Genomic DNA, 21323 nt, shown 5'->3' on the forward strand with positions numbered 1-21323 from the left:
GTATTTGGGCTTCGCGGCCCTCATCAATGCTGTTAATTTTTAAACCCCCGCGCCAGCAATGCATATTTGTTTACTTATAGTTCCGTTACCCTTCTTACTACCACTCCCTCTCCCAGTCAGGCTGCAGCGTCTTGCTCATGTATGGTCCATCGAGCGAGTATCCCAGTTTCCCATAGTAACTCCGGACACCAACGCCAGAAATGACACTGATCTTGCAACTTCCATGCTCTTCTCTCGCAATTCGCTCCGCCTCCTCCATGAGTAGCGTGCCGTAGCCCTGATGCTGGAACTTCTTTGGATCCCTTGCGTGCACCGGCACTGCTGAACCGTACACATGCAACTCACGAACCAGCGACGACGGCTGGTCGATCAACTCGGGCCTAAATGTGTGCTCCTTCGAGCATTGGCGTAGCCGTAGCAGTGCGATGAGAATGTCTTGCTTCGGATCTTCGTACGCGAGGAACGTCTCCCAACCTCCGTTTGCTGTGTAGTCTCGCCGCACAAGCTCGACTTGGTCGGGTCTGATCTTGTGCTTTACTTCGTTGATGCCGACTTCTCGTGTTCGGACGTCACGACAAGTGGTGCCGAAGTCTTTCATTCTTGCTAGAGCTAGTTCCCTTAGATTGCCATTTTCAACACCAGACGTCACAAGCGGCATGGGGATATCGCGCTGCACGCGGTAGATGCGTGTCCACGGCGGCACTAACGCGAGGATACGGGCCACGATATCGATGAGTGCGTTGGGCGTGTAGTTCTTGTAGCGGCCTGTTCGCCAGAGTTCGTAGAGTCCTGTGCCGCGGATGACGAGTGTGGGGTAGATTTTGAGTCCATCGGTTCGGAAATCGGGGTTTGAGAAGTATTCTACAAATTGGTCGAGGTCGCGCTCCATGCCTACGTTGGGCAGATCGGGCATCATGTGTGATACGACCTTGAAGCCAGCATCTTTGGAGAGGCAGAATGTCTTCGCGACAGCGGCAACAGTGTGACCTCGGTTTGTGTCGCGCGCTACATCTTCGTAGAGCGACTGAACTCCAATCTCCAGGCGTGTGCATCCGTACCGCAGCATCGACGACAGGTGTTGGTCCAAGCAGTAGTCTGGTCGCGTCTCGATAGTAATACCCACACACTTGATATTGCTCATCTCACCCGCCGCAACAGCCTCATCCACATCCTTGGTCTGGTACCCGGAAAGTGCATTGTGCAGCTGGCTGATGAATTCATCCCTATAACTCTCTGACAGCGACATGAATGTGCCGCCCATAATGATATACTCAACTTTGTCGACACTATGGCCAAGTGATTTGATCTGGTCAACGCGCCCTCGGGCTTGTTCATATGGGTCATACCGTGCTCGGATGGCACGCATAGATGTTGGTTCATAACCTGTGTATGACTGAGTTGAGTACTCGAAGTCTGAGTCCGGGCCACCGGGACAGTAGACACAGATGTTGCCTGTGTACGCAATGTGAGGGCAGCGATGCGGTTTGCACATTACTGCTACTACCGCAATACCTGATGATGTACCTAATATATGTCAATAACAACCAAGCGTATATGGGCACCGGGGCGGGTAACATACGAATCGGCTTTGCAATCAGCTTCGGTAAGATATATTTCTTATAATGTTCGGGCACCGCCGCAATAATCGCTGTAAGTGGCGGCTGACTTTTCAAGTAATGCTTCTTCGCGATCTGTCCTCTCAGACTATTCAAATTCAAGTCTTTCTTCGGCTTCGAGCCATCTGCTTGTCCTTCATAGTCCTGGATAAGCGCGGAGGCGATGTCTGCGCATGCGCGCATGTACCGCTCATTCTCCGGTGGCAATTTGACACTCTTCGGTAACCTCCTCTTGTGCGGTGTCTCTGTTATTGTAACGGTAGCCATGGTGGAATTTTGGTTTGTGTCGTTCCGTTTGTAGACGCCGGATCGTAGAGTTGAGGCTCTCAATAGTCACGGGTGAACTGGTGGAGTAGATTTTCAGACTGCGTTAAGCCTTTTTCGACTAGCGCTACTCGCTTCTTGTGATACATCCACCATCCAACGACTTTCTCGTCCATCTGCACTCTTTCCGTCAAATTTTTATGCAAATTAAATGGCATGATTGCTTCTATGTTTGAATTCTGAGATGAATATGATTGCTAAACCACTCAATGAGAAAGTCTACATCCAAAACTAAGCGGTTTCCCCACCACGAAAGCCTCCTTGTCGACCAACACCATCACTGCAACTAGTGGGTTCTTGAATCATCTCGCTACAGTGCTACACAGGCAGAAAGTTCGGAATCAATAGGACTCAAACGAAGCTGAAGTTCTGTTTTAGGGTCGCGTACTGCCCAGATGTGTACCACAGCCAAGCACGAACTTGACCAAATACAGCAATCGGTCAGAGTACATAATCTTCGGACTTGGGTACCATGGAGAGGGCTCAACCGGCGGCTTACTCTGATGCCTGATTCATTTACTAAAGTCAGCTTGGTCTACTACGACATTTCCAAGGACTTAGCTAGGCGTAAAACAAGGTAAGCTTATGGTGGCATCCATTGCTTCTTTCAAGCCTTATGCCTATTCTATGCCCTCAGTAGGGCTATAAGAATGGCCTGTCTTACATATAACTGTGGCGAAGTGACTAAGCCAGTTGCATTCAGAGGTATATTTGTATTCCAACGTTACCGTTGGTACCAATCAAGCGGTGGCTGGCTCCGACTATTGTTGGCACCAGCCATGCACTGTGTTATACAAAATCTTGGGGGCTTACAGGGCGAGGAGTATCGCAGACACGAACACATCGTGCTCAGAGCTGAGCTTGCCAAACTTCGAGTGCTGGCCGTTGTGCTACGCTCGGATATCGAAAGTTTTGACCGGATAGCCACGTACAACACCAGTGTAGATGCTATAAAGCGGATTAACAAGATCGCCATTAGAGCATCTATTTCCATCAACTACTCACTCGTCTTAAGTCATATCTTCCATTCGATACCTCTCTTCAAAGGCGCAAGCCAGCATACCATTCCAACTCTTCGATTACATTCTAACTTCACGACAACACAACAATGCTCGCCTCCTCCACCCTCACACTGCTCCTAGCAGCCATAGCGGGCATAATCCCCCTCACCGCCGCTCAACCCTCCTTATATCACCGCGCAGAACCCACCCCCTCAAATAGCACCTGTCCCGCCCAACAAACTCAACTCGAAACCTGCGTCGCAAGCTACCAACCCCAAGTCGACGCCTGCACCAACAACAACGCCGGCCCTGTCGACTACCCCTGCTTGTGCTCCGTCTACACGCAAAAACTCTCTTGCTTTGACATCTGCCCCAGCTCTCTCGACAAAGTGGATGTGCAGGACCAACTCGATGCGTACTGTGCTGCGGCCGCGGATCCCTGCCAAGCGGAATGCCTGAACGGGTTTCTGGGGCTGTTGGCACAGTGTGAGGGGGAAGAGGACAATGCGTGTATGTGCACGGCTTATTCGGATACGTTGGCGTGTTATGCAAAGTGTCCACTGAGCCCGCCGAATCCGGATGCAGAGGAGAGTCGCGAGCAGTTTTGTGCAAAGGCGAGTGCGAGTAGCTCGGTCCCGGCGGCGGCTACGAGTACGTCTGTTTCTGCGTGTGCTGCGCCGAGAGCTACGGTTACTACTACCGCTTACAATGCGTGATCTTCAGGAGCACCGCCGTTTGTACTTTTACCTTTTCGCGCATAATATCTATCAAACACTGGGACGGTGGTAGTTTGTGTACGTACTATCTTGCATAATGACCCTGGGTCTGATTTAATGAATCAATTGAATAGAATAGAATTTCATTGGGGAATTGGGTATCTTGTGTAGCTAAAGCAGCAATCAATCAGAAAGACGGACAAGCGAACAATCTATACGTCTTGTCGTTTTTCATGTGTTCGTAACATCGTCCAGGTATATGTTTTGCCCGACATAGCGGACACTGTACAAGGGGCTTTTCTTGGGGGTGGGGATGGACACTAGGAGATCCCAAAACGCCACGGTCGGTCTAAGTTATCGACCGTGGAGTCGAAACCAGAACTTTTCCGTCTCTTTTGGTTGCTTTATGCAACCTCCGTTATTTCCAGGTGGTGTTGAACGGCCTCGTATTAAGTAGTCTGAGTGGTATATACATTCGCGTCAAACCCGCGCTCACGGTATTGTAGGATCTCAGAAGAGGCCGATCCGAGGTCGCCAGTCGTTCTCGCTCACAGGTTTCGGATTGACGACGATCTGGTAAGGAAAAGGGTTTGCATCGGTCGTAGTGATGGGTGGTATATGGTCTTTGTCGCGGTTCACTATGGAAATGATCTTATGGGCAGCTTTCTCGAGGGATTTGGTCATGGCACGGCGGACTTTGAGGACGTCTAATCGTGCAGTTAGTACATGTTCTTGGTTCGACTCATACATGGTATTGCAGACATACCAGTTTCAGTCCGTGGTTGGGCGAGCGTGACGTCCAGCGTCCACTGCTCCCAACAGACATCCTCGTCTGCTTTGCTAAAGAAGTACGTCTTTCTCCTCTTCTTTTCGAAGAACTGCACGGCGATTTGTGCTCTTCCCCTAGGCTGGTGTGTGCTGTCTATCGCTCGAACCAGCGCAAAGGTCCTCTGCTCAATGAGCGTCTCGAGATCGACATCATCGATGGCCGGGAGTGTAAGGTCGAGCAGGTCGCGGGTAAGAGGAGATATGGAGGTGAAGTATCGATGGAAGAATATAGTGTGGAGTATGGCTAGAGCAGGGATTAGTTATGGGCTGAGCCAAGTTCGGGTCGAGGGGATGTGGATAGTAAGGGGGTAGCATGTTAGTGGGGGACAGCACGATGACGGAGTAAACCCACCCTTTACGACATCCTTGACACAGGCGGCATCCGCGAAGATGTCGATGTTGTACTCTGGCCGCCGTCTGGGCTCCATACTGGCATCTGCTGGCTGGGAAGCGCAACCGTGTCAGTGTCGTCGAGGAAGCCCCGCGATGCGCCACGCGGCGTCTTTGGTCCGTAGGATCGCAACAGGGCGAGGTCAGTCGGGTGACAAGGTGGAAGCGTCGGTCGCGATAGTAATTGCGCGTGCCTAAGTGGAGCGTTGTGGTGTCGTGTGGTTGTGGTCGAGGAATGCTGGGGAAATGCGGGAAGCTGAGAAATGGGTGTTGAAGTTGTTGGTTGCGGGGCTGTTGTGGCGGACGAAGGCCCGACGCAGCAGAGGAAATTGTCCAGGGCGGCCAGGCATGCAGGTGAGATCATCAAAGAAACTCGAGCGGCAGCAAACCACCGTCTAGCCTAGGCCTATCAGAGATGTCTCCATACAGGCTCCACGGGGCCCTAGCGCTATTCAATCCAACATGTCTCAGCCCCTTCGTTCATGACATGCGTCGTCCTCCGAGACATACTTCACCTGACGCTGTTCAGAGTGTCATCTGGCCTCGAGGCTGACAGCTGTTCACAAGACGACTTGGACGTATCGAGGCACCAAGTGTCCGCCTACCTACGGCCCGCGAACAGCCTTCTCAGCGGCATGCAGCACTAGTGTAGTCTTGGTCTCGCTGATTGTGCCAGGCGGCCATGCTATTTGAACATTTCATGCAACCTGGACCACCCGTTTGGCTTGAAACCGAGACTGATCCGTAGTGAGGAGTGAGATCGAGGACTGGCGCAACTTTTGGAGAGTAGCGGCAGGGCGAGCAACACTGGTAGTTGATAGCGTGAACAAATCTGTAAAGTGAAGACCAAGTTCTTTCAGCGGCCTAGGTTTCATGGTGGAGTCGGTTATTAATTTTCGCTTGTAGAGTGGTTCAGTCTGGATGGTAGCTTCAGCGTGGTACCTAAGTACCTAGGGCTCATTAATCCATAGAAGCTGGCCTACGACCGCGCTAAGCTTAACCCGTCCCGAACAGTCGCGTCAACCCCGTAGTCGCGCAATTGTCCACCACGCCCCCCAAGACATGGTCAGCACGAAGCGCAGACGCGATGACGATGATACAGACGAAGGAACCCCACGAAAGCTTCGCGCTCGAATTACCGAGGAACCTCCCGACGAGTACGAGCCCTTCGAGGCGCAAACGCCATCAAGAAAGGGCAGGGCCCAACAGCTGGCGGAGAACGGGACACCAAGGTCCATTTTGAAGAAGACTGGCTTGGCCAACGGTATCCATATCAACGGCACACCAAAATCCGCTCGAAAACTAGTCTTTGAGACGCCCACCAAACCGACCAAAGATGAGACGCCCGACGGCACCCCAACCATCGTTCGCAATGCGGATCGAAGCGCGCGAAGGAAGAGCAACAGACGAATACTAGAGCGCGCGTTGAATGGTGCAGAGAGCGAAGATGAAGCATTAGAAGAGGGCGACATACTAGCGGAGCAGATCCTGGCCGAAGAGGAAGAGGAAGAGGAAGATGAGGTGGTAGAGCAGGCACAACAAGCCGCTGCGCAAGAGCCTATACCAGTGCCAGAAACACCCACAAAGCGCGGACGAGGTCGACCGAAAGGCTCCGGAAAAGTCAAAAAGCCACGTTCCCCTACTCCTCCGACCGAGCTCCCACCGCACGAGGAGTACTTCTGGCAGAATCGCCCAGGCGGAACGAAAACGTCAAACAATACGCTATCTGCACAAAGCCTGCTCAATCACGACGAGTACTTCCAGGCCATGCAATCATATCGAGATCGCCATGAGCCTGAAATGCAGTTTTTATTGGAGCTACATAGTCGTGCATATGATCAGTGGATATTCGAGCTCGACGAAGGCTTCAACATCTGCCTCTACGGCTACGGCTCGAAGCGCACTATAACCGAAGACCTCACGGCGCGTCTCTACCATCATTTGCTAGAGCAGGTCCCATACACAGCGACGAAGAAGACACCCAGAATAGTGGTCATCAACGGCTATAGTGCTGGTACCACCATAAAGGACATACTCACGACTATAGCGTCGGCTGCTGTACCAACCAATGTCAAGATGCCCAACCAGCCAACCGCACTACTCGACTTTCTTCTCGAATACCTATCGAACAACCCGTCCTCGCATCCAGTTCCCGTCGTCATAAACTCTATCGACTCACCGTACCTTCGCAAATCTCCGAATCCCACAATGCTTGCGCGATTGGCATCGCATCCGTGCATCAATCTTATCTGTACTGCGGATACACCCAACTTTCCCCTGTTATGGGATGTCGGCCTAAAGACACAGTACAAGTTCTTGTTCCATGACACGACCACATTCGCACCCTACGACGCTGAAATAGACGCTGTGGAGACTGTGAACGACCTACTTGGCCGCAGCGGCCGACGCATGGGCGGCAGAGATGGAGTAGGCTTCGTTTTGCGCTCCTTGCCAGAAAATGCACGAGAACTCTTCCGCATCCTCGTCATGGAGCAGCTAACTCTCTCCTTTGTGGATGGCGGTGGACTTGGCGAAGACGAGGATATCCCAGCGACACCGCGGTCCAAGAAAGTCCCGCAAACGAAGCACGTTGTCTCGGAATCTAGCCAGGGCGTTGAGTACCGCGTTCTGTATCACAAAGCTGTCGAGGCGTTCGTCTGCTCGAGTGAAGTCGGTTTCAGAACGCTGCTCAAAGAATTTCACGATCATCAGATGATTGAGAGTCGGAAGGATGCGATGGGTACTGAAAGGCTGTGGGTGCCTTTCAGGCAGGAAGAGTTGGAAGGGCTGGCAGAGGATCTGGCCGGAGATGCATTTTGATTGGACATACTGGACATACACTTGTAATACAACTATGCAGTTTCTCCCTCGCTTTGTTCTTTGCAACCAAGTGTGTTGCAGACTCGTTCCTAGCGATGGTAAGAGGCAAGAGGTGGAAAGTGAAGCTAGTGTAGTTTGTGCTATGCTACTTATAAAATAAAACACTAGACAGATTTGGCACTTTAAGCCTGTCTACAACTAAAGCAGTCCAACATAAACACCTATCTTCTCAACACAGATATGCATGCAGTCCAATATCATAAATCCCTTAACGCCTAAATCTATGTTCTAGATCATCATTTTATATCGTAGATCATCACTCATTAGCCCGTTCTGCCCACTCAACCCACCGCTTAACCACCTCATCCACCCTCTTCACCCCGTCCTTCGTGGCCTCTACCTCAAACCATTCCCTATGCTCTTTCCCGCAAGCGTCGCACTTCTTCATCACCCGCTGCTCCCCGAGTTCAAGATGGATCAAGCGCTCCACACGATGCGCGTGCGGCACTTTCCGTACGCCTTCCGAGCCACGACGGAGCGGATCGGAAGGACGAGCATTCTGATACGACGGCTGTCGAGAGTGCGCGGGCGAAGCTTGTGGAGAAGGTGTTGGGGAGGGTGTCGAGGGGACGTAGGGGTAGTACCGCACGAGTGATACGCTGTATCCGCATTGACGCGTCCACTCGTTCATGCGGCGGTGCACGTTGTTGGCTCGGCCAATCTTCAACAGTATCGTGTCTTTTCCAGAGGCCGTGTTCGAGTCTCCAGAGCGCTGCCGAGTGGTGTTTGGGCGCGGTCGCTGTGGTTGCTTGACAGAGTACTGGCGTAGAACATCGGACGTCCGTCGCCCTTGGTCTGGTCGCGATGGCGGGGTGAGAAGCGTGGACGCGGTCGATGACGGCGCGGGACCAAGAGAGTCTGGTGTGAGCCAGAAGATGTAGATATAGCCCTCGTCGTCGTGGGGAGATATGGGTTTCGAAAGCTCGGCCAGTAGCGTAGAGGTCAGTTGCGGCGACAGCGTTTGCGGGATATACCTCAACAGGCTCGTCGTGTCTGAGTCTTGCCTTGAGGTTTTGTTGAGCGGCCGCGATGCCTTCTCTCCGAGAGGCTTGCGTACAGGCACGCTACTCGACAGCTGAGAAGCAGAAGGCGGCCGTGAAGACTGCGCACTTGGGCGTCTCGAGTGCTGCTGCACTCGTGGCGGAGTTGGCGACATCTGCTGCATTGGTGTCTCTGGCGCATACTGTGCTGTCACTGGGGCTTCGCTCGTCCGTTTCTTGTGCCGGATGACCTCGACATCATCGTCCGCAGAGCCACAGCACAAAGACTGCCAAAAGCTGGGCTTCTTCGTCGGCGGTGATGGCTTTGGGGGGCGGTGGTCCCTTCGCCTCTTCTCTGCCATCACGTCGCTGGGAACCGACATCAATGGTCCTTCGACATGGTCCCAGGTAGGTGGCCGATTGATTCTCCGTGGTGGTCGGGCCCCCGATGTTGTCCCCTGCTTGCTGTCCCTTCTCTTGCGCCGAGGTGCCTCTTCGGGCTCTTCCACCTCAAGCACGCCCAGTCGCTCGACCAAGGTGTCGATACTGTTCCTCTCTTTCAGCGGATACAGCTGCGTTGCCGGACCACTTGAAGCCTGCGCGGCCAATTGTTCTGCCTGGTCTTTGTGCTGCCAGCAAAAGTACGCGGCGGCACCGATATCGTCGTCGTCGCTGTCGCTACAAACTGACACGACCGCAATCACGCCGTCATCTTGCGATGCTTTAGCATCAATGGCGCGTCTACACGGCCGACCAGACTTGGTAATGCCCTTGCACGTGGTCGCTGGATTCCTCGAGTCCGAGCGGGGAATGAGAGACTCTGGCGTGCGTCCGGTAAAAGCCATGATGGGTTGAGCCCGTGGTGCTACAGTTTAGCAGATGATACAATTACAGAAATCTTTGAGAAGAATCAGTCGAGGACTGGCCCCGTTGCCCGCGTGGATGAATTGCATTCACAGCCTCATTACATGCAACAAGCTGGAGCGAAGGCTGCGCTCTAGTAGCACAGTGCACTGCGGAGTCGTGGCAAACAGGAACATGCGGTGTGAAGCCCGGCACACGAAGGGCTGTGGACATTATGACTAGGCGGCCACGCGACGTGGGCGTGTATCCAAAAAGAGATGGCGGGACAATCGCGAGGCAGGCGCGTGGCACAGGCGTGGCGGTGCAGCTGCGCCTCGGATGTTGAGACAACAAGTAAAGGCGAGATGCGAAAAAGAGTTGCATCGACCACAGCCGCATTCATTACTCCATATTAACTGACTAGTAAGAAGCCGTCCTACGCATCAACCATCTATCACTATGCAGCCGAAGGAAAGCAAAAAAAGGCCAAAACACGCGACAAAAAGATCGCAAAAAAAGCAAAAAGAACGAATGCATCGGCCGGGAATCGAACCCGGGGCTAGCCGAAGTTGCTCTGCGAGGAGTGGCAACGGCTAATTTTACCACTAAACCACCGATGCTGAACCACAAGCCCGTATTATTGAACTCGATCATTTGATGAAAAACGGTAATTTTGATGAGATATATTCTCAGCGCCGCACCCTAATGGAATTCAACGAGTTGCACTTGTCTACAATAAAACTTCAATCTCTTTCATTACGTTACAGCAAAGATAGGCTTTTGAGTGCAACTATCGTCTTTTACGTTATAGATTTAGTTTCCAGTTTGCTATCCTCCGGTCGGAGACAGCCTAAATCGTAAGTCCGTCCGCCAATAGCGCCGAATGTTAGCAGCTGAAACCAAACTAATCACCAACCTATTTGAGAAAATCTAAGAATGAATACACACGCTACGCACTTTTCGCCGTTCAATTTACCTTGTGTTTTGGATGGGTCTGTAAGGTTGATCTTAGTATATTACGGGCTTTTGCTGGCGCGCGTGTAGTAGTCCCTTCTGATAGGATGCAATTGCAAGTATAGTACTTCGTTCACGAGGGTTGTGAAGTACCGCATGTTGGCGCAGACGAGCGAAAATGCTGGGTTAGGTACAAGGGGATAGATAGCTAAGTCAGCCAAAAAGACAGAGTATTCTAAGGCGGAAATTCGACAAGCTATAGCGTAGCGAGAGTTTTCAATCTAGATAATTGGCCTCTTGATAATATACGTCTGAGCAGGAGGTGTTGGGGTTACCCCTGTTATTTTCGCTCGTATGTGAAGACATGCGGTAGGCTGCTGGCATTGGGGCGTAGTTGATTACGCAAAACGCGTTGCTAGCTTACGAATAGAACAAGTTATGGTAGACTTGGCTGCAATCGGCATTTACTTCTTCCGTTCTGGCAAACTTACCGGCCCTATGCTCTTTCTTCCCTTTGATCTTGCCTTTGATGGGCACATGCTAGGAACAGTCCAGCATTACAAGCAAGTTAAGTACCAATTCAGTCTTCGGGGTTTTCCTGACTACAATGTCGCGAAATGTCGTGAAGAAGCGAGACTTGAGTCACCTTACTCAGGAGGAAATCGAGAAGCATGCATCCCAAGGTACATCCACAAATCATCTACACGATCCAGGTTCCCGCTCACGTAAATCAGGGATTACCATACTTTACGATTTTGGTGAATCTACTATTAAGCGCTACTCGGACAATACTGTCGTCAAATCTGGCGAGACGAATCGACAAAAAATCCGAGGCTGCCGCACTACGTCTTGCCACGCGACTTGGCCTACCCACTCCCCGTTTGCATGAGATCAAACAAAGCAGTTGTGATGGAAACGATGAATCTACAATAAGGATAGATTTCATCGAAGGCCAAACTCTGGAGTCGGTCTGGCCCACCCTCTCTGTAGAAGAGAAGCGCGACATCTGCCGACAGCTACGTGCAATCCTGGATACGATGCGCAAGGCCGAATGGTCCGCTACGCTTATTGGCTCATGTGATGGAGGCCGTGTACTAGATGCTCGGCTTTATGGCGTCAAAACCGGAGGTCCATTCAGCAATGAAGAGGATCTTAACAAATTCATTCTGGACATTCGCGATATGACGCTACAGCCAATGCGGGATGCTCTTGTGAAACACCAGCGAAAAGACCACCGCATCGTATTTACACATGGAGACTTGCATCAAGATAACATCATGGTTAAAGACGGGAAAATCACGGGTCTAATAGACTGGGAACTAGCTGGTTGGTATCCGGAGTACTGGGATTATGTTAAGTTTTGTTATTCGAGCGGGGCACACCGAGATTGGATGGATTACACAAAAGATATATTCTCTCAGTCATATGAAGAGGAGCTCTTATTCCACTTGGCGCTCTCTCGTTTTCAGCGAGGATAGATTATAACGACGATCTCCTTTTTCAGATAATATCTTAACAATGTAGTTCAATGTAGTTCATCTGAGACGGTTACCTCCTGCCGCTAGACTTTGCCTGCCATTATCTTATCCCAAGATTGAACAAAGGCCCCAAAAAGAAAGCTCTTCTCACTTGCAGCCCTGAAACCCGCATCTAATTCTACAAATGGAAGAAATGGCCGCCCTGGGGTTTGTAGGTTCTCCTCTACTTTTCGCCGGCGCTGTTGCGTGCCGTTTGGCTGTGGATTATCGACTTGCGGAAACAGGACCTTCATGGTTTTTATCATGTCCTCGGCAGTCTCGCAATCATCCCGCACCGGATAGCCATGTGCTTTTGTCTCTCCTGCGGTCGTTGTCTTGTCTTCCCCCCCAGAACCACCATGTCCCGCGCCCTTTGTCATAGTGAATTTCTGTACGTGCGTGCATTAGCTCTATACTAGAACAGACGCAAACATAGAACATTTACCTAGATGAGAAGGCTTAGCAACAAAGTGATATCAAAGCGGGTTGAGATTGACATGCACGGATACGTAAGTAGGGTAAGACGTTAGCGGCACAGGCGAACCAAGCCTCCGATGTAGGCATCAACCTCAAGGTTGTGGATCCACACCACGCTGCTTTTATTAGATAACAAGTCGCTACGGCAGATGTATCATACTGAAGCTCAAATTGAGCTCGCGATTGGCACCCTAGATCAGGCAGGTTTTGCACCTATGCCTTTTATAATTCATGGAGCCGCCTAGGTTATCCTGAACGCGCCTATAAGAGGATTATTGATTCTTCTAGCTAGGATAGGTTGCATTCGAGACGGAGCGACTGAAGGATCCCGGGGTAAAAAATATTGTTTGATGGGGGTTTCACCAAGTAACGGGTGTACATCGTAACAGGGAGGGCTCAAGATTGCGAAGGGACTCAAAGTCAGGCATGGAGTCTCTTCGTGGGGATTGTTGGTATGCCCACTGCCTCTGATATAGTACGTGGGGAACTCGAGGAAGCAGGAAATGCGCTCGTAAGTAAGGATATCATCTTCGCGTACTCACTCGCAGTTGTGGAGTTCAAAGGGTTCTGGCAGAAGAAGCTGCAAATAACGCCATACTCTTCAGGGGCTTTCTTGTAAAGGTTCATGGTTTAACCAGTAGTCGTAATGTCATCACAGGTTTAGCCGCGGGAAACTTCCGCTGCGGGGCCATTCCGCGCCTAGGCACACCTGCGAGATAACAAAAGATATCGAGTAGATGCCATTCGTCCACGGGTGTTTGTGTACTTGTTGGCGACGCTTGTGACGAACACTGTGACAGGCCGCTTACTACATTCGGCAGGTCCAAGCGGCCCCCTGTGTCTCTTCACAGTTGCACCTACACGTAGGCAAGCTCAAATACTAGATAACATGGTTTGCTCCACTGTTCGGAACCATCTCCACACCTCCCCTGTCTTTGGTGTCGATGGAATAATCGCTGCAGAGGAGTTTAACTGTATACAGAAGCCACCGGTCCATTCTCGGCACATTGCAGTCAAGTGACCCACTTCACTAGAGCCCTGCAATTGTAAGCCTCCATTTCTATTCTATCATAATGCGGAAACGGAACCTACACCGGGGCCCTCGTCTCGGTCCCAAGCCGCACATCAGGCCCTAGCGCTTTGCTTGTTCACACATAACATCGACAATCTTCTTGCAAGATTACGCCCCGGACTAATCTTGAGATAAAGAACCTAGACAAGAAGGGCTCAATCCCCCCGGTCTCTTGATACCTGATACATGCACTCATAGTCAACCATGGCTCCTCACCCCTTCAAGATCCTCAGTATCGAGGAAACCACCATCACCCGCGATGTCATCCTCTCCTTACACCCAGATGTCGTTGTAGACTTCCGCGAGATCTTCCTACAGGAGCCAGAGAAAGAGCTAATGAAGCAATATCTCGATGTCGAGCACGCAGCAGAGACTGGACAGTCACAAACTTCAAAACGACCACCTCGACTAGCCAAGTGCCAGTACGACGTTGTTGGATCCGACAGGATTCCTGAGTACCACGAGTCAGTCATTGACGTTGAACAGAAGAAGAGAGTCCGGCATGAGGTCGTGGGTAAAGAGAAGCAGGCGAGCTTGACGCTCTGGGAGTTCCAGCATCTGCTTGCTGCGTGTAAGAAAAGTGAGATGTTCCAGAAAGCAATCGCCGAGTTCAAGCTGCCAGAGGGATTTGAGCTTGTCGTTGAGCCATGGTAAGTAGTATGTTCATCATCCGTTGGCGAGATGTTAACAGGAGACAGGCCTTATGGCGGGCTCGACATTGGTGCTGAGAGCCGAAGATACTTCCAAGGACTATGCTTTGCGCAGGACACAAGAAATGAGAATGCCGACTCTAACTTTTACGCATATCCACTTCCGCTTATCCCCGTCATGGATGCACATACGAGGGAGATTGTTCGTATCGATCGCTTGGCAACAGGCGGGAAGGGTGACAGTCTGACCGGCCAGACTCACTCTGAGCGGATTCTTGATCATTGTCAGTCGGCTGAGTACGTTCCCGAATTGGTGCCTGGTGGCACAAGGCAGGACGTCAAGCCCATCAATATAACCCAGCCAGAAGGTCCTTCGTTCAGCGTTACGGACGAATCGTTAGTCGAGTGGCAGAAGTGGAGTTTCCGAGTTTCATTCAATCCACGCGAAGGCGCTGTCTTACACGACGTTCACTACGATGGGCGGAGCATTCTCTACCGTATGAGCATCAGCGAGATGTCGGTTCCATATGCTGACGCACGGCCACCCTTCCATCGCAAGCAAGCCTTCGACTTCGGTGACGGAGGTGCAGGAAATTGCGCTAACAACCTTTCGCTTGGCTGTGACTGTCTTGGTGTAATCAAATACTTCGATGCAGTCATTGTGAGTTCAGACGGCGAGCCCAAGGTGCATCCCAATGTTGTTTGTCTGCATGAGCAGGATAATGGTATTGGCTGGAAGCACACAAACTGGAGAACGGGCCGCGCAGTTGCCACTCGCATGCGCGAGCTTGTCGTTCAGTTTATCATCACGCTCGCAAACTACGAGTATGTATTCGCGTACAAGCTCGACACAGCTGGTGGCATCACGCTTGAAGTCCGAGCCACAGGTATCGTCTCAGTGGTCAACATTGACCCTGGTAAGACGTCGGATTATGGAAACGTCGTCTCGGGTGGTGTCCTTGCACAGAACCATCAACACATCTTCGCTGCTCGTAAGTCTCATTACCTTCTCAATGCTACTCTTTTGACACTATCAACAGGCATCGACCCCGCCATCGACGGACACAAAAATACAGTAGTTTACGAGGAATCCCACACTGCACAATGGAATAAAGTAACTAACCCCAACGGCAACCTATATGAGATCCGCAAAACCGTCGTCGAAAAATCAAGTGGTGTAGACGCGAACCCATTCGACCACCGCGTCTTCAAGATCATCAATTCCTCGAAGAAGAACCAAACAAGTGGCAATCCAGTTGGCTACAAGTTTACTCCGCTGCCGACGCAGAAGTTGCTTGCAAGCCCAGGAAGTATTCAGGCGCAACGAGCACTGTTTACAAACCATCATGTCTGGGTAACCAAGTACCAGGACGATGAATTGTATGCTGCCGGACGGTTCACGTTGCAGAGCCAACTTGAGCAGGGCGGTGTGCATGACATGGCTGCAAGGAAGGACGATGTCGCTGACGAAGACTTGGTGGTCTGGAATGTATTCGGGCTGACGCACAACCCGCGGTAAGCTGGTTTCTCTCGTGCTTGGATGAGCAAATCAAGGCTAATCATGAACAGAGTTGAAGACTGGCCGGTCATGCCGGTGGAAATTTACCAGCTACACTACAAGCCGAGCGACTTCTTTGACCGCAATCCGGCAATCGATGTACCGAGCACAAAGAACAACGCTTCAGTGCTGGTTGGCAAAGATTGCTGCTCTGGGACGGAGAAGGCTTGACGGTGCTAGTGAACAGACTCCGATTCTAGTGTGGATGTATGACGTACAAAGTTTTTCACGAATGCTTTCGACGGAAAACCTAGTTTCAATCCATATTTTGGTCAATTTCTATTCACAAAATCCAAAATAGAGCCAAGCTCTGAAACGCTATAAGATATCATAAGCTCATATAAGTCAAATGGAATTCTTTCAGCTATTCCCTATGTACTCGGCTTTGCTGATATGCGCCTGCAAGTCTAGGCCATGAGTATACCATGCGTGTCCTGGAGTGGGTCTAGATAGCTTGAGAATACACACACTTATCTGTTTAGGAAATATGTTCAGTAAGCGATAAGATACTTAGATATCCGTGAGGCTTGAACTCCATATTAATCAGCGGTCTTCAAACAGTCTTAGCTTAGGACTAGACTCTGAGCACGATCCTCGCACGTCAGCAATCTCACCAACTATTTCCATTTGAGAATCTGCAATAAAGCCAGATTTATTGGGTGGAACCGATCCATTTCCAAGTTCAGCTCCATTTCTAGCATGATCAATCTAGTCACGCAGGGAAGCCGAGTGCTCCCGCAGCAAAGAACGAAGTTTTTTGAACCTCATAACTCAAACAAGTAAGAGAAGTGATTACCTAATTTAGGTAGTACCTTGTTGAAACGGATTAGTTTTACTCCGCCAACGTCAGCACGATAAGCTTTGACATAAGCTTTTCAGCTCAGAATCCTGGTATGGCGTCCCGCACTTGGCCCGTACGACTGCGTCTACATTTTTCCCGATCGAGGAAGTGTCCGGTAGATTCTAGTAGTGCATCATTTCTGATGCAACTAGTTTCTCAAATCTACACCAAGAACTGTTTAGCGGCTTAGCTCTTATTTGGATAAAATCCCAAATCGACAAAATGCCAGGAATAGTTCCCCCATAGCCTGCTTATCCACCATGTGTTAGTTCGAGTCACTTGGTGCGATGAGAGGGTACAAATACAGGCCCGAATCCGAACAGTCAAAGCAACACGCAGCTTAACGACACCCTCACTTTCTCTCCACATGTTTTCCTCATCCATCACCATGTCCAAACTCGCTGTGATTCTTGGCCTTCTGGGAGTCACTACCGTTTATGCTAATAACGGCATCCCGGAGCATTATTTCACAGATAATCAAGGCATCGACGCCGCCCAAGCCGGTTCTCCGTAAGTCCCCCTACCTCACTCCGTCAATTTTTGAATCATTATTCTAATACTTAGGCGCAGCATGTGGCACATGGCCAGTGGATCTTGCCTTCCAAGCGCTGCAGAAGATGGCCAAGGACACCAAACCAACGGCGTTGACCCGGGATCCGGGGACTGCGCCGTCGGGGCATATCTAGGCCATGGCTGCCCAGGAGACTCGACCTGGCGTGGTAGTAACAACGTCTGGTACCATGACGCGCCCGGCGAGCCCTTCTACGATATCCCCACTTACTTCACGACCCGGAAGTGCGGCGACAGAGATTGGGTGAGTCTGAAAGTACATAGAGCACGCCACCTAGCTGGGGTTTCTTCAACACAACTCATAAACCGCGGCTAGCTATGATGAACTTTGTACTACTCCTCCCCTTTAAGGATAGTTTGCTAATTGTAATCCCTCTGTGGTTAGCGCATTTACTACGGTGTCTACTTCAAAAAGGATGTTGGACATAAGTCCGACTGGGAATGGGCAGTGATGAAATGGACCCCGGATGGCCCTGGAGGCAGCTGGGTGCGAAACAGCGTTGTCCTGCAGGTGGACAAAACATGGGGAGGTGGCAATTACGGTGACATCCCCAACACCTTTGACCGCTCAGGCGACCAGTTCCAAGACGGCAACAGGAACCGCGACCACCCGAAGTTCTACTTCGGCAAACACCACCACGCGGTGCACTGGGATATGTCTGGCAATTTCAAGAGCACATGCCCGGGACTAGGAACAGACGATTTCAGGTCAAATGACTTCCAGTTCTGGGCGCATTCGGATTTGAGACATATCAACTTCATTGGCTCAGACTGGAATTATGGCCAGGCGACTAATCCTCATGCTGTCGACCTCTGCGATGGACATGGCAAAATCTAAAATGACGTGCTCCCGTGTGCACTATGGTGTAAAAAGGATGTTTAGAATGGTAGAGAGAGGGCTCTATTTGAAAGTAGGGCCCATATGCGTTGTTTTTGTTCGCTCCTTTATCCCTTTTGCACTGTCCGTTTTTTCTTATTCACTCCTTTATATTCTTCACCGTCACTCGCTACTAGTTGCTGCAGCAGCTTTTCATTAAAATTTATGCACGAATGTACTTAAACTAGAAGAAATATTAGTTTATCCATAGAAATGGGCCCCATATGATCACCTCCGTTGGAACAGTGTATGCTTGGTACATTTAACAATATTTCCACGCTTAAGGTAAACCTGCAGATTAGTAGCAGCTACATCGGCTTCACGATATGACAATGTGTTCATATTACATCCTTGAGATTACACAATTAAATTACCGTGGAACATCTACTTCACTTCTCCTAAGTTTGCATATAATGAATCCGCTAGTCATGAATATGTATAAGAATCATTGAATCCCAAGCCAAAAAGAATCAAAAGATGTTCAAGTTTGCTGGAGATTCATACGCGCGGAAAACAAGATCAATCCACACTCAAGCCCTCGCATGACCTCCAACAGTAGCAGCAATAATGCCCCCAACCGCCGCGCTAATGCCAATCTGCTGAGTAGTATTCGACCTACCAACCCTCCACTTATCGCTCGAACGCGGCTTAGTCACCATATCCGGCTCAGCAATACCCATATGTCCCGGCGGCGCATCGACACGCTGTCCGTACTGCACACGCCGATGGCCAACTTCCTCCAGCACCACGTCAAACTCACCATGGTGTGCTTTTGTCCTCTCCGGCGCAAGGATGGGCGCTCCGAACGCGTGGGAGATTTCGAGTGGGCCGAGCGTCACTTTGCGCCCGAGTTGCCAGAAGCCCCAATAGACGGGCAGCACGAGGAGTAGAGTGATAAAGGTTGCGGCGAGGGCGCCGGCAACGTATGCGAACGAGGTAACGTACTCTTCGACGATGCCGGTGACTGAGGTTAGTATTGCTTGACTTGACATGCCTGCTTCGGCGCGTTTCTTGACGTCGATGGCAGGGGCGCCCTTGAGGTATAGGCCGGCCACGAAGCTGAGCGTGTTGATTTTGCGAAGTAGTTCGACGGCTGGGTCGTCTTTGCCGGCCTTATCAATGTCGTACCAGCAGCGGCTAAAGTCTTCCGTGTCCGTGTCCGCGAAGAAGGTAGTTTGCGCTGATGCACCGCGGGCTTCAATATCCCAATCGTTCTCGTATGTTAGATTGGCGGAAGAGCTGTAGAGATTGTTCATGACGTAGGTTAGGGCGCCAATTGTCGATGTCTCGCCGAAATGCTCATCGAGGTCGACGTACTCCAGAACTTTCAAGGAATCGATCTGTTCGTGCTCGTTGAGTGGGGAGCTAATGGGCCAGTACGTTTTGTCATCAAAGAACTTGATATGGGTGACGATATTTTTGCCGCGTAGTTCCTCTTCGCTGGGCATCATGACAGTGACTGGATACTGGACAACTGCAGGGCGGATCTCACACGACCGCCGAGTTATAGTGCCAGGACACGACCCGCTCGCTGTGCTAGCATGGCTGTCAACATATAGCATATCTAGCAAGATGCTAGCATATGGCTTAGTGTCGCTGGCCCAGGAAGAGTTGAAGCTAATGTCCCACAAAGGATAAGATGCTAAAATGCCGCCTTGCTGACTCTGGCGTTGGAGCCCGTAGTCTACGATTTCAACTGATGTTGAGCAATTGAAGGCAAACCCCAAGCCCTTGAGAGCGCCGCTGCATTCCTGTCGGAACGGGCACCCGAAGAAGGATGCGTTGCCTTCAAGGGAGTCATGCACCTTGCCATTTGCGATCTTCCCGTTGTATGCATCAATAACACTTGCCCATGCCGCGTCAATGGTCTTGATATTGCCTTCATCTCCGGGTACACCGCCGCTGTTTGATATCCAATCTGTCTCGATCCAACCGGTCATGGAGGCATTGGCATAAGCAACCTGCTGGGTAATGATTGTCTTTGTTGCCTTCTGGAAAAGCGTACTGTCGATGATAGCGAATTTGGTCATGAGTGCGGCGAGCGCGATGAGGTTGAAGTGCTTTCCCGAGGTGATGATGGCGTAAAAGCTGTGAGAGTACGCGTGGTTCTGGTGTAGTGTCTTCAACGAACTCCCACGAAGAGCCTTCCTCCACCAAGCGATAGCGAGACCTTGAGCAATTAGGGTGATCAACCCGAGATTCTGGACTTGGTTTGCAATGTTGAGAAGTACATTGGGCTGGGTAGGAAATCTCTCGATAGGCCAGTCTTTGACTCGTTTACGATCTGATTGGACTAGAATCGCGACTGCCATAGCCGTGGCCAGTATAACCGTCAACAGACCAGCAAAGCCAACCCACGGAAACCGATGCTTGAAGCCAGGCTTCCAATCGATGCCATCATCGGGCCCAACTTCGTATGCGTTCTCGTAATCCGCGTTGCGAAGCGTTCCTTTTACTTTGGTGACTGCATCGACCTCAACGACCAGATGGCCTTTGGATGATTTCGGTGAGTCCCTCCAGCTGTTCCGGTGAATGTCAACCTCATTGTTGACAACAGTCGGGGTCTGGGACATGGGCCTAATGTCGTTGTTCATATTGGTCGACGGTTTGAATGGTTTAAGTGGAAGGTGACAATCCGAAGACAATAGACATTCAAAGATAGTGTCTTTTGACTGGCAGTATAGGCCTAGGGGGGGGGGAAGAAAGGGTTCAACCCGGAAGAGATTCGTATCGCGTGCTCCTGGACTGCGATTATAGATATGTGTCAGCACAGACCTAGATATCAGCTAGCCTGAAGTCCACATGGCAACTTGATTATTGCGGGGCTGAAGCAAAAGCATGAAGCATGCAAAGGAAGCATGCTAGCGTTGGTGATGATTGGTAGTGTCTATGTGTAAGCGAACCTGGGACTCAGCCGCAGCGCCTTTCCACATAAGCTTTTTATCTTTTCTCAGCTCGTCTTGATGGCAACGGCGGGGTTGTCCAATCGCAGGCACCGCCAGAACGGGCCTTCTTGAAGCCACCGCAGCTCTAAACAGCTGAAGAGGTAATGCATCCTGCGTAAAAGTTGATCAATCGCTTGAAACAATGTGATCCTAGCTCTATCAATTCGACGCATCTAGCCAAGCCTCCTGTTGTCGAACAACGATAACTGCGTCTAGACCCGTACCGTGGCTAGAGAATCCTCATGGAACGGCGAATTGCTCTTTCGCCAATCTCGGTGAACCCG

At 50.8% G+C, this 21323-nt stretch overlaps 11 protein-coding genes and 1 non-coding gene across 12 annotated transcripts; 5 read left to right on the forward strand and 7 right to left on the reverse strand.

Moving 5' to 3' along the window:
• Positions 1-97: 97 nt before the first annotated feature.
• K460DRAFT_271376 (histone acetyltransferase ELP3) lies at positions 98-1883 on the reverse strand (the record flags this gene model as incomplete). The annotated part of the gene is made up of 2 exons (XM_040927720.1): positions 98-1524; positions 1580-1883. 2 exons carry the CDS (start codon positions 1881-1883, stop codon positions 98-100), a joined length of 1731 nt encoding a protein of 576 aa, XP_040793785.1.
• Positions 1884-3048: 1165 nt separating this feature from the next.
• K460DRAFT_401248 (uncharacterized protein) lies at positions 3049-3657 on the forward strand (the record flags this gene model as incomplete). Its single annotated transcript, XM_040936405.1, has 1 exon — positions 3049-3657. One exon carries the CDS (start codon positions 3049-3051, stop codon positions 3655-3657), a length of 609 nt encoding a protein of 202 aa, XP_040793786.1.
• Positions 3658-3908: 251 nt separating this feature from the next.
• Positions 3909-5165, reverse strand: K460DRAFT_361991 (DUF1649-domain-containing protein). Its single transcript, XM_040932557.1, has 3 exons — positions 4838-5165; positions 4424-4729; positions 3909-4364 (listed from the first exon to the last, which is right to left on the reverse strand). The coding sequence occupies exons 1-3, from the start codon at positions 4911-4913 to the stop codon at positions 4168-4170; spliced, it is 579 nt and encodes a 192-aa protein (XP_040793787.1). The 5' UTR covers positions 4914-5165; the 3' UTR covers positions 3909-4167.
• Positions 5166-5937: 772 nt separating this feature from the next.
• K460DRAFT_272455 (ORC2-domain-containing protein) lies at positions 5938-7695 on the forward strand (the record flags this gene model as incomplete). The annotated part of the gene is made up of 1 exon (XM_040927801.1): positions 5938-7695. The coding sequence occupies one exon, from the start codon at positions 5938-5940 to the stop codon at positions 7693-7695; it is 1758 nt and encodes a 585-aa protein (XP_040793788.1).
• Positions 7696-7853: 158 nt separating this feature from the next.
• Positions 7854-9816, reverse strand: K460DRAFT_30065 (DUF1766-domain-containing protein). Its single transcript, XM_040929840.1, has one exon. It carries the CDS (start codon positions 9578-9580, stop codon positions 8012-8014), a length of 1569 nt encoding a protein of 522 aa, XP_040793789.1. The 5' UTR covers positions 9581-9816; the 3' UTR covers positions 7854-8011.
• A 44-nt stretch (positions 9817-9860) lies between these two features.
• On the reverse strand, positions 9861-10279 carry K460DRAFT_30100 (uncharacterized protein). The gene has a single exon (XM_040929854.1). The coding sequence runs from the start codon at positions 10230-10232 to the stop codon at positions 9999-10001; it is 234 nt and encodes a 77-aa protein (XP_040793790.1). The 5' UTR covers positions 10233-10279; the 3' UTR covers positions 9861-9998.
• K460DRAFT_t10 lies at positions 10111-10198 on the reverse strand. Its single transcript has one exon. It is a non-coding gene; the product is annotated as a tRNA-Gly (tRNA).
• Positions 10280-11362: 1083 nt separating the features above from the next.
• Positions 11363-12004, forward strand: K460DRAFT_266184 (kinase-like protein; the record flags this gene model as incomplete). The annotated part of the gene is made up of 1 exon (XM_040927505.1): positions 11363-12004. A coding segment is annotated over one exon (642 nt), but the record flags the coding sequence as incomplete, so codon positions are not given.
• On the reverse strand, positions 11927-12522 carry K460DRAFT_412825 (uncharacterized protein). The gene is made up of 2 exons (XM_040937562.1): positions 12495-12522; positions 11927-12438 (listed from the first exon to the last, which is right to left on the reverse strand). The coding sequence occupies exon 2, from the start codon at positions 12427-12429 to the stop codon at positions 12094-12096; it is 336 nt and encodes a 111-aa protein (XP_040793792.1). The 5' UTR covers positions 12430-12438; positions 12495-12522; the 3' UTR covers positions 11927-12093.
• A 1087-nt stretch (positions 12523-13609) lies between these two features.
• On the forward strand, positions 13610-16318 carry K460DRAFT_329030 (copper amine oxidase-like protein). Its single transcript, XM_040930727.1, has 4 exons — positions 13610-14248; positions 14297-15240; positions 15289-15763; positions 15818-16318. The coding sequence occupies exons 1-4, from the start codon at positions 13803-13805 to the stop codon at positions 15975-15977; spliced, it is 2025 nt and encodes a 674-aa protein (XP_040793793.1). The 5' UTR covers positions 13610-13802; the 3' UTR covers positions 15978-16318.
• Positions 16319-17035: 717 nt separating this feature from the next.
• On the forward strand, positions 17036-18055 carry K460DRAFT_351184 (uncharacterized protein; the record flags this gene model as incomplete). The annotated part of the gene is made up of 3 exons (XM_040931559.1): positions 17036-17157; positions 17218-17461; positions 17603-18055. The coding sequence occupies 3 exons, from the start codon at positions 17036-17038 to the stop codon at positions 18053-18055; spliced, it is 819 nt and encodes a 272-aa protein (XP_040793794.1).
• Positions 18056-18624: 569 nt separating this feature from the next.
• K460DRAFT_351185 (uncharacterized protein) lies at positions 18625-20688 on the reverse strand (the record flags this gene model as incomplete). Its single annotated transcript, XM_040931560.1, has 1 exon — positions 18625-20688. One exon carries the CDS (start codon positions 20686-20688, stop codon positions 18625-18627), a length of 2064 nt encoding a protein of 687 aa, XP_040793795.1.
• Positions 20689-21323: the final 635 nt, after the last annotated feature.

Source organism: Cucurbitaria berberidis (assembly GCF_010015615.1).
Source record: "Cucurbitaria berberidis CBS 394.84 unplaced genomic scaffold K460scaffold_1, whole genome shotgun sequence".
Lineage (NCBI taxonomy): Eukaryota > Fungi > Ascomycota > Dothideomycetes > Pleosporales > Cucurbitariaceae > Cucurbitaria > Cucurbitaria berberidis.

What these genes read in the sequence shown, in the direction of transcription:
- K460DRAFT_361991 (XM_040932557.1), bottom strand. Translation starts at nt 4,913, where the DNA reads ATGGAGCCCAGACGGCGGCCAGAGTACAACATCGACATCTTCGCGGAT. An exon ending in TGTCAAGGATGTCGTAAAGG is followed by an intron (nt 4,730 to 4,837) that starts GTGGGTTTACTC and finishes TCCCTGCTCTAG; the next exon opens with CCATACTCCACACTATATTC. An exon ending in CCAACCACGGACTGAAACTG is followed by an intron (nt 4,365 to 4,423) that starts GTATGTCTGCAA and finishes CTGCACGATTAG; the next exon opens with ACGTCCTCAAAGTCCGCCGT.
- K460DRAFT_30065 (XM_040929840.1), bottom strand. Translation starts at nt 9,580, where the DNA reads ATGGCTTTTACCGGACGCACGCCAGAGTCTCTCATTCCCCGCTCGGAC.
- K460DRAFT_30100 (XM_040929854.1), bottom strand. Translation starts at nt 10,232, where the DNA reads ATGATCGAGTTCAATAATACGGGCTTGTGGTTCAGCATCGGTGGTTTA.
- K460DRAFT_412825 (XM_040937562.1), bottom strand. Translation starts at nt 12,429, where the DNA reads ATGACAAAGGGCGCGGGACATGGTGGTTCTGGGGGGGAAGACAAGACA.
- K460DRAFT_329030 (XM_040930727.1), top strand. Translation starts at nt 13,803, where the DNA reads ATGGCTCCTCACCCCTTCAAGATCCTCAGTATCGAGGAAACCACCATC. An exon ending in GAGCTTGTCGTTGAGCCATG is followed by an intron (nt 14,249 to 14,296) that starts GTAAGTAGTATG and finishes AACAGGAGACAG; the next exon opens with GCCTTATGGCGGGCTCGACA. An exon ending in GGGCTGACGCACAACCCGCG is followed by an intron (nt 15,764 to 15,817) that starts GTAAGCTGGTTT and finishes AATCATGAACAG; the next exon opens with AGTTGAAGACTGGCCGGTCA.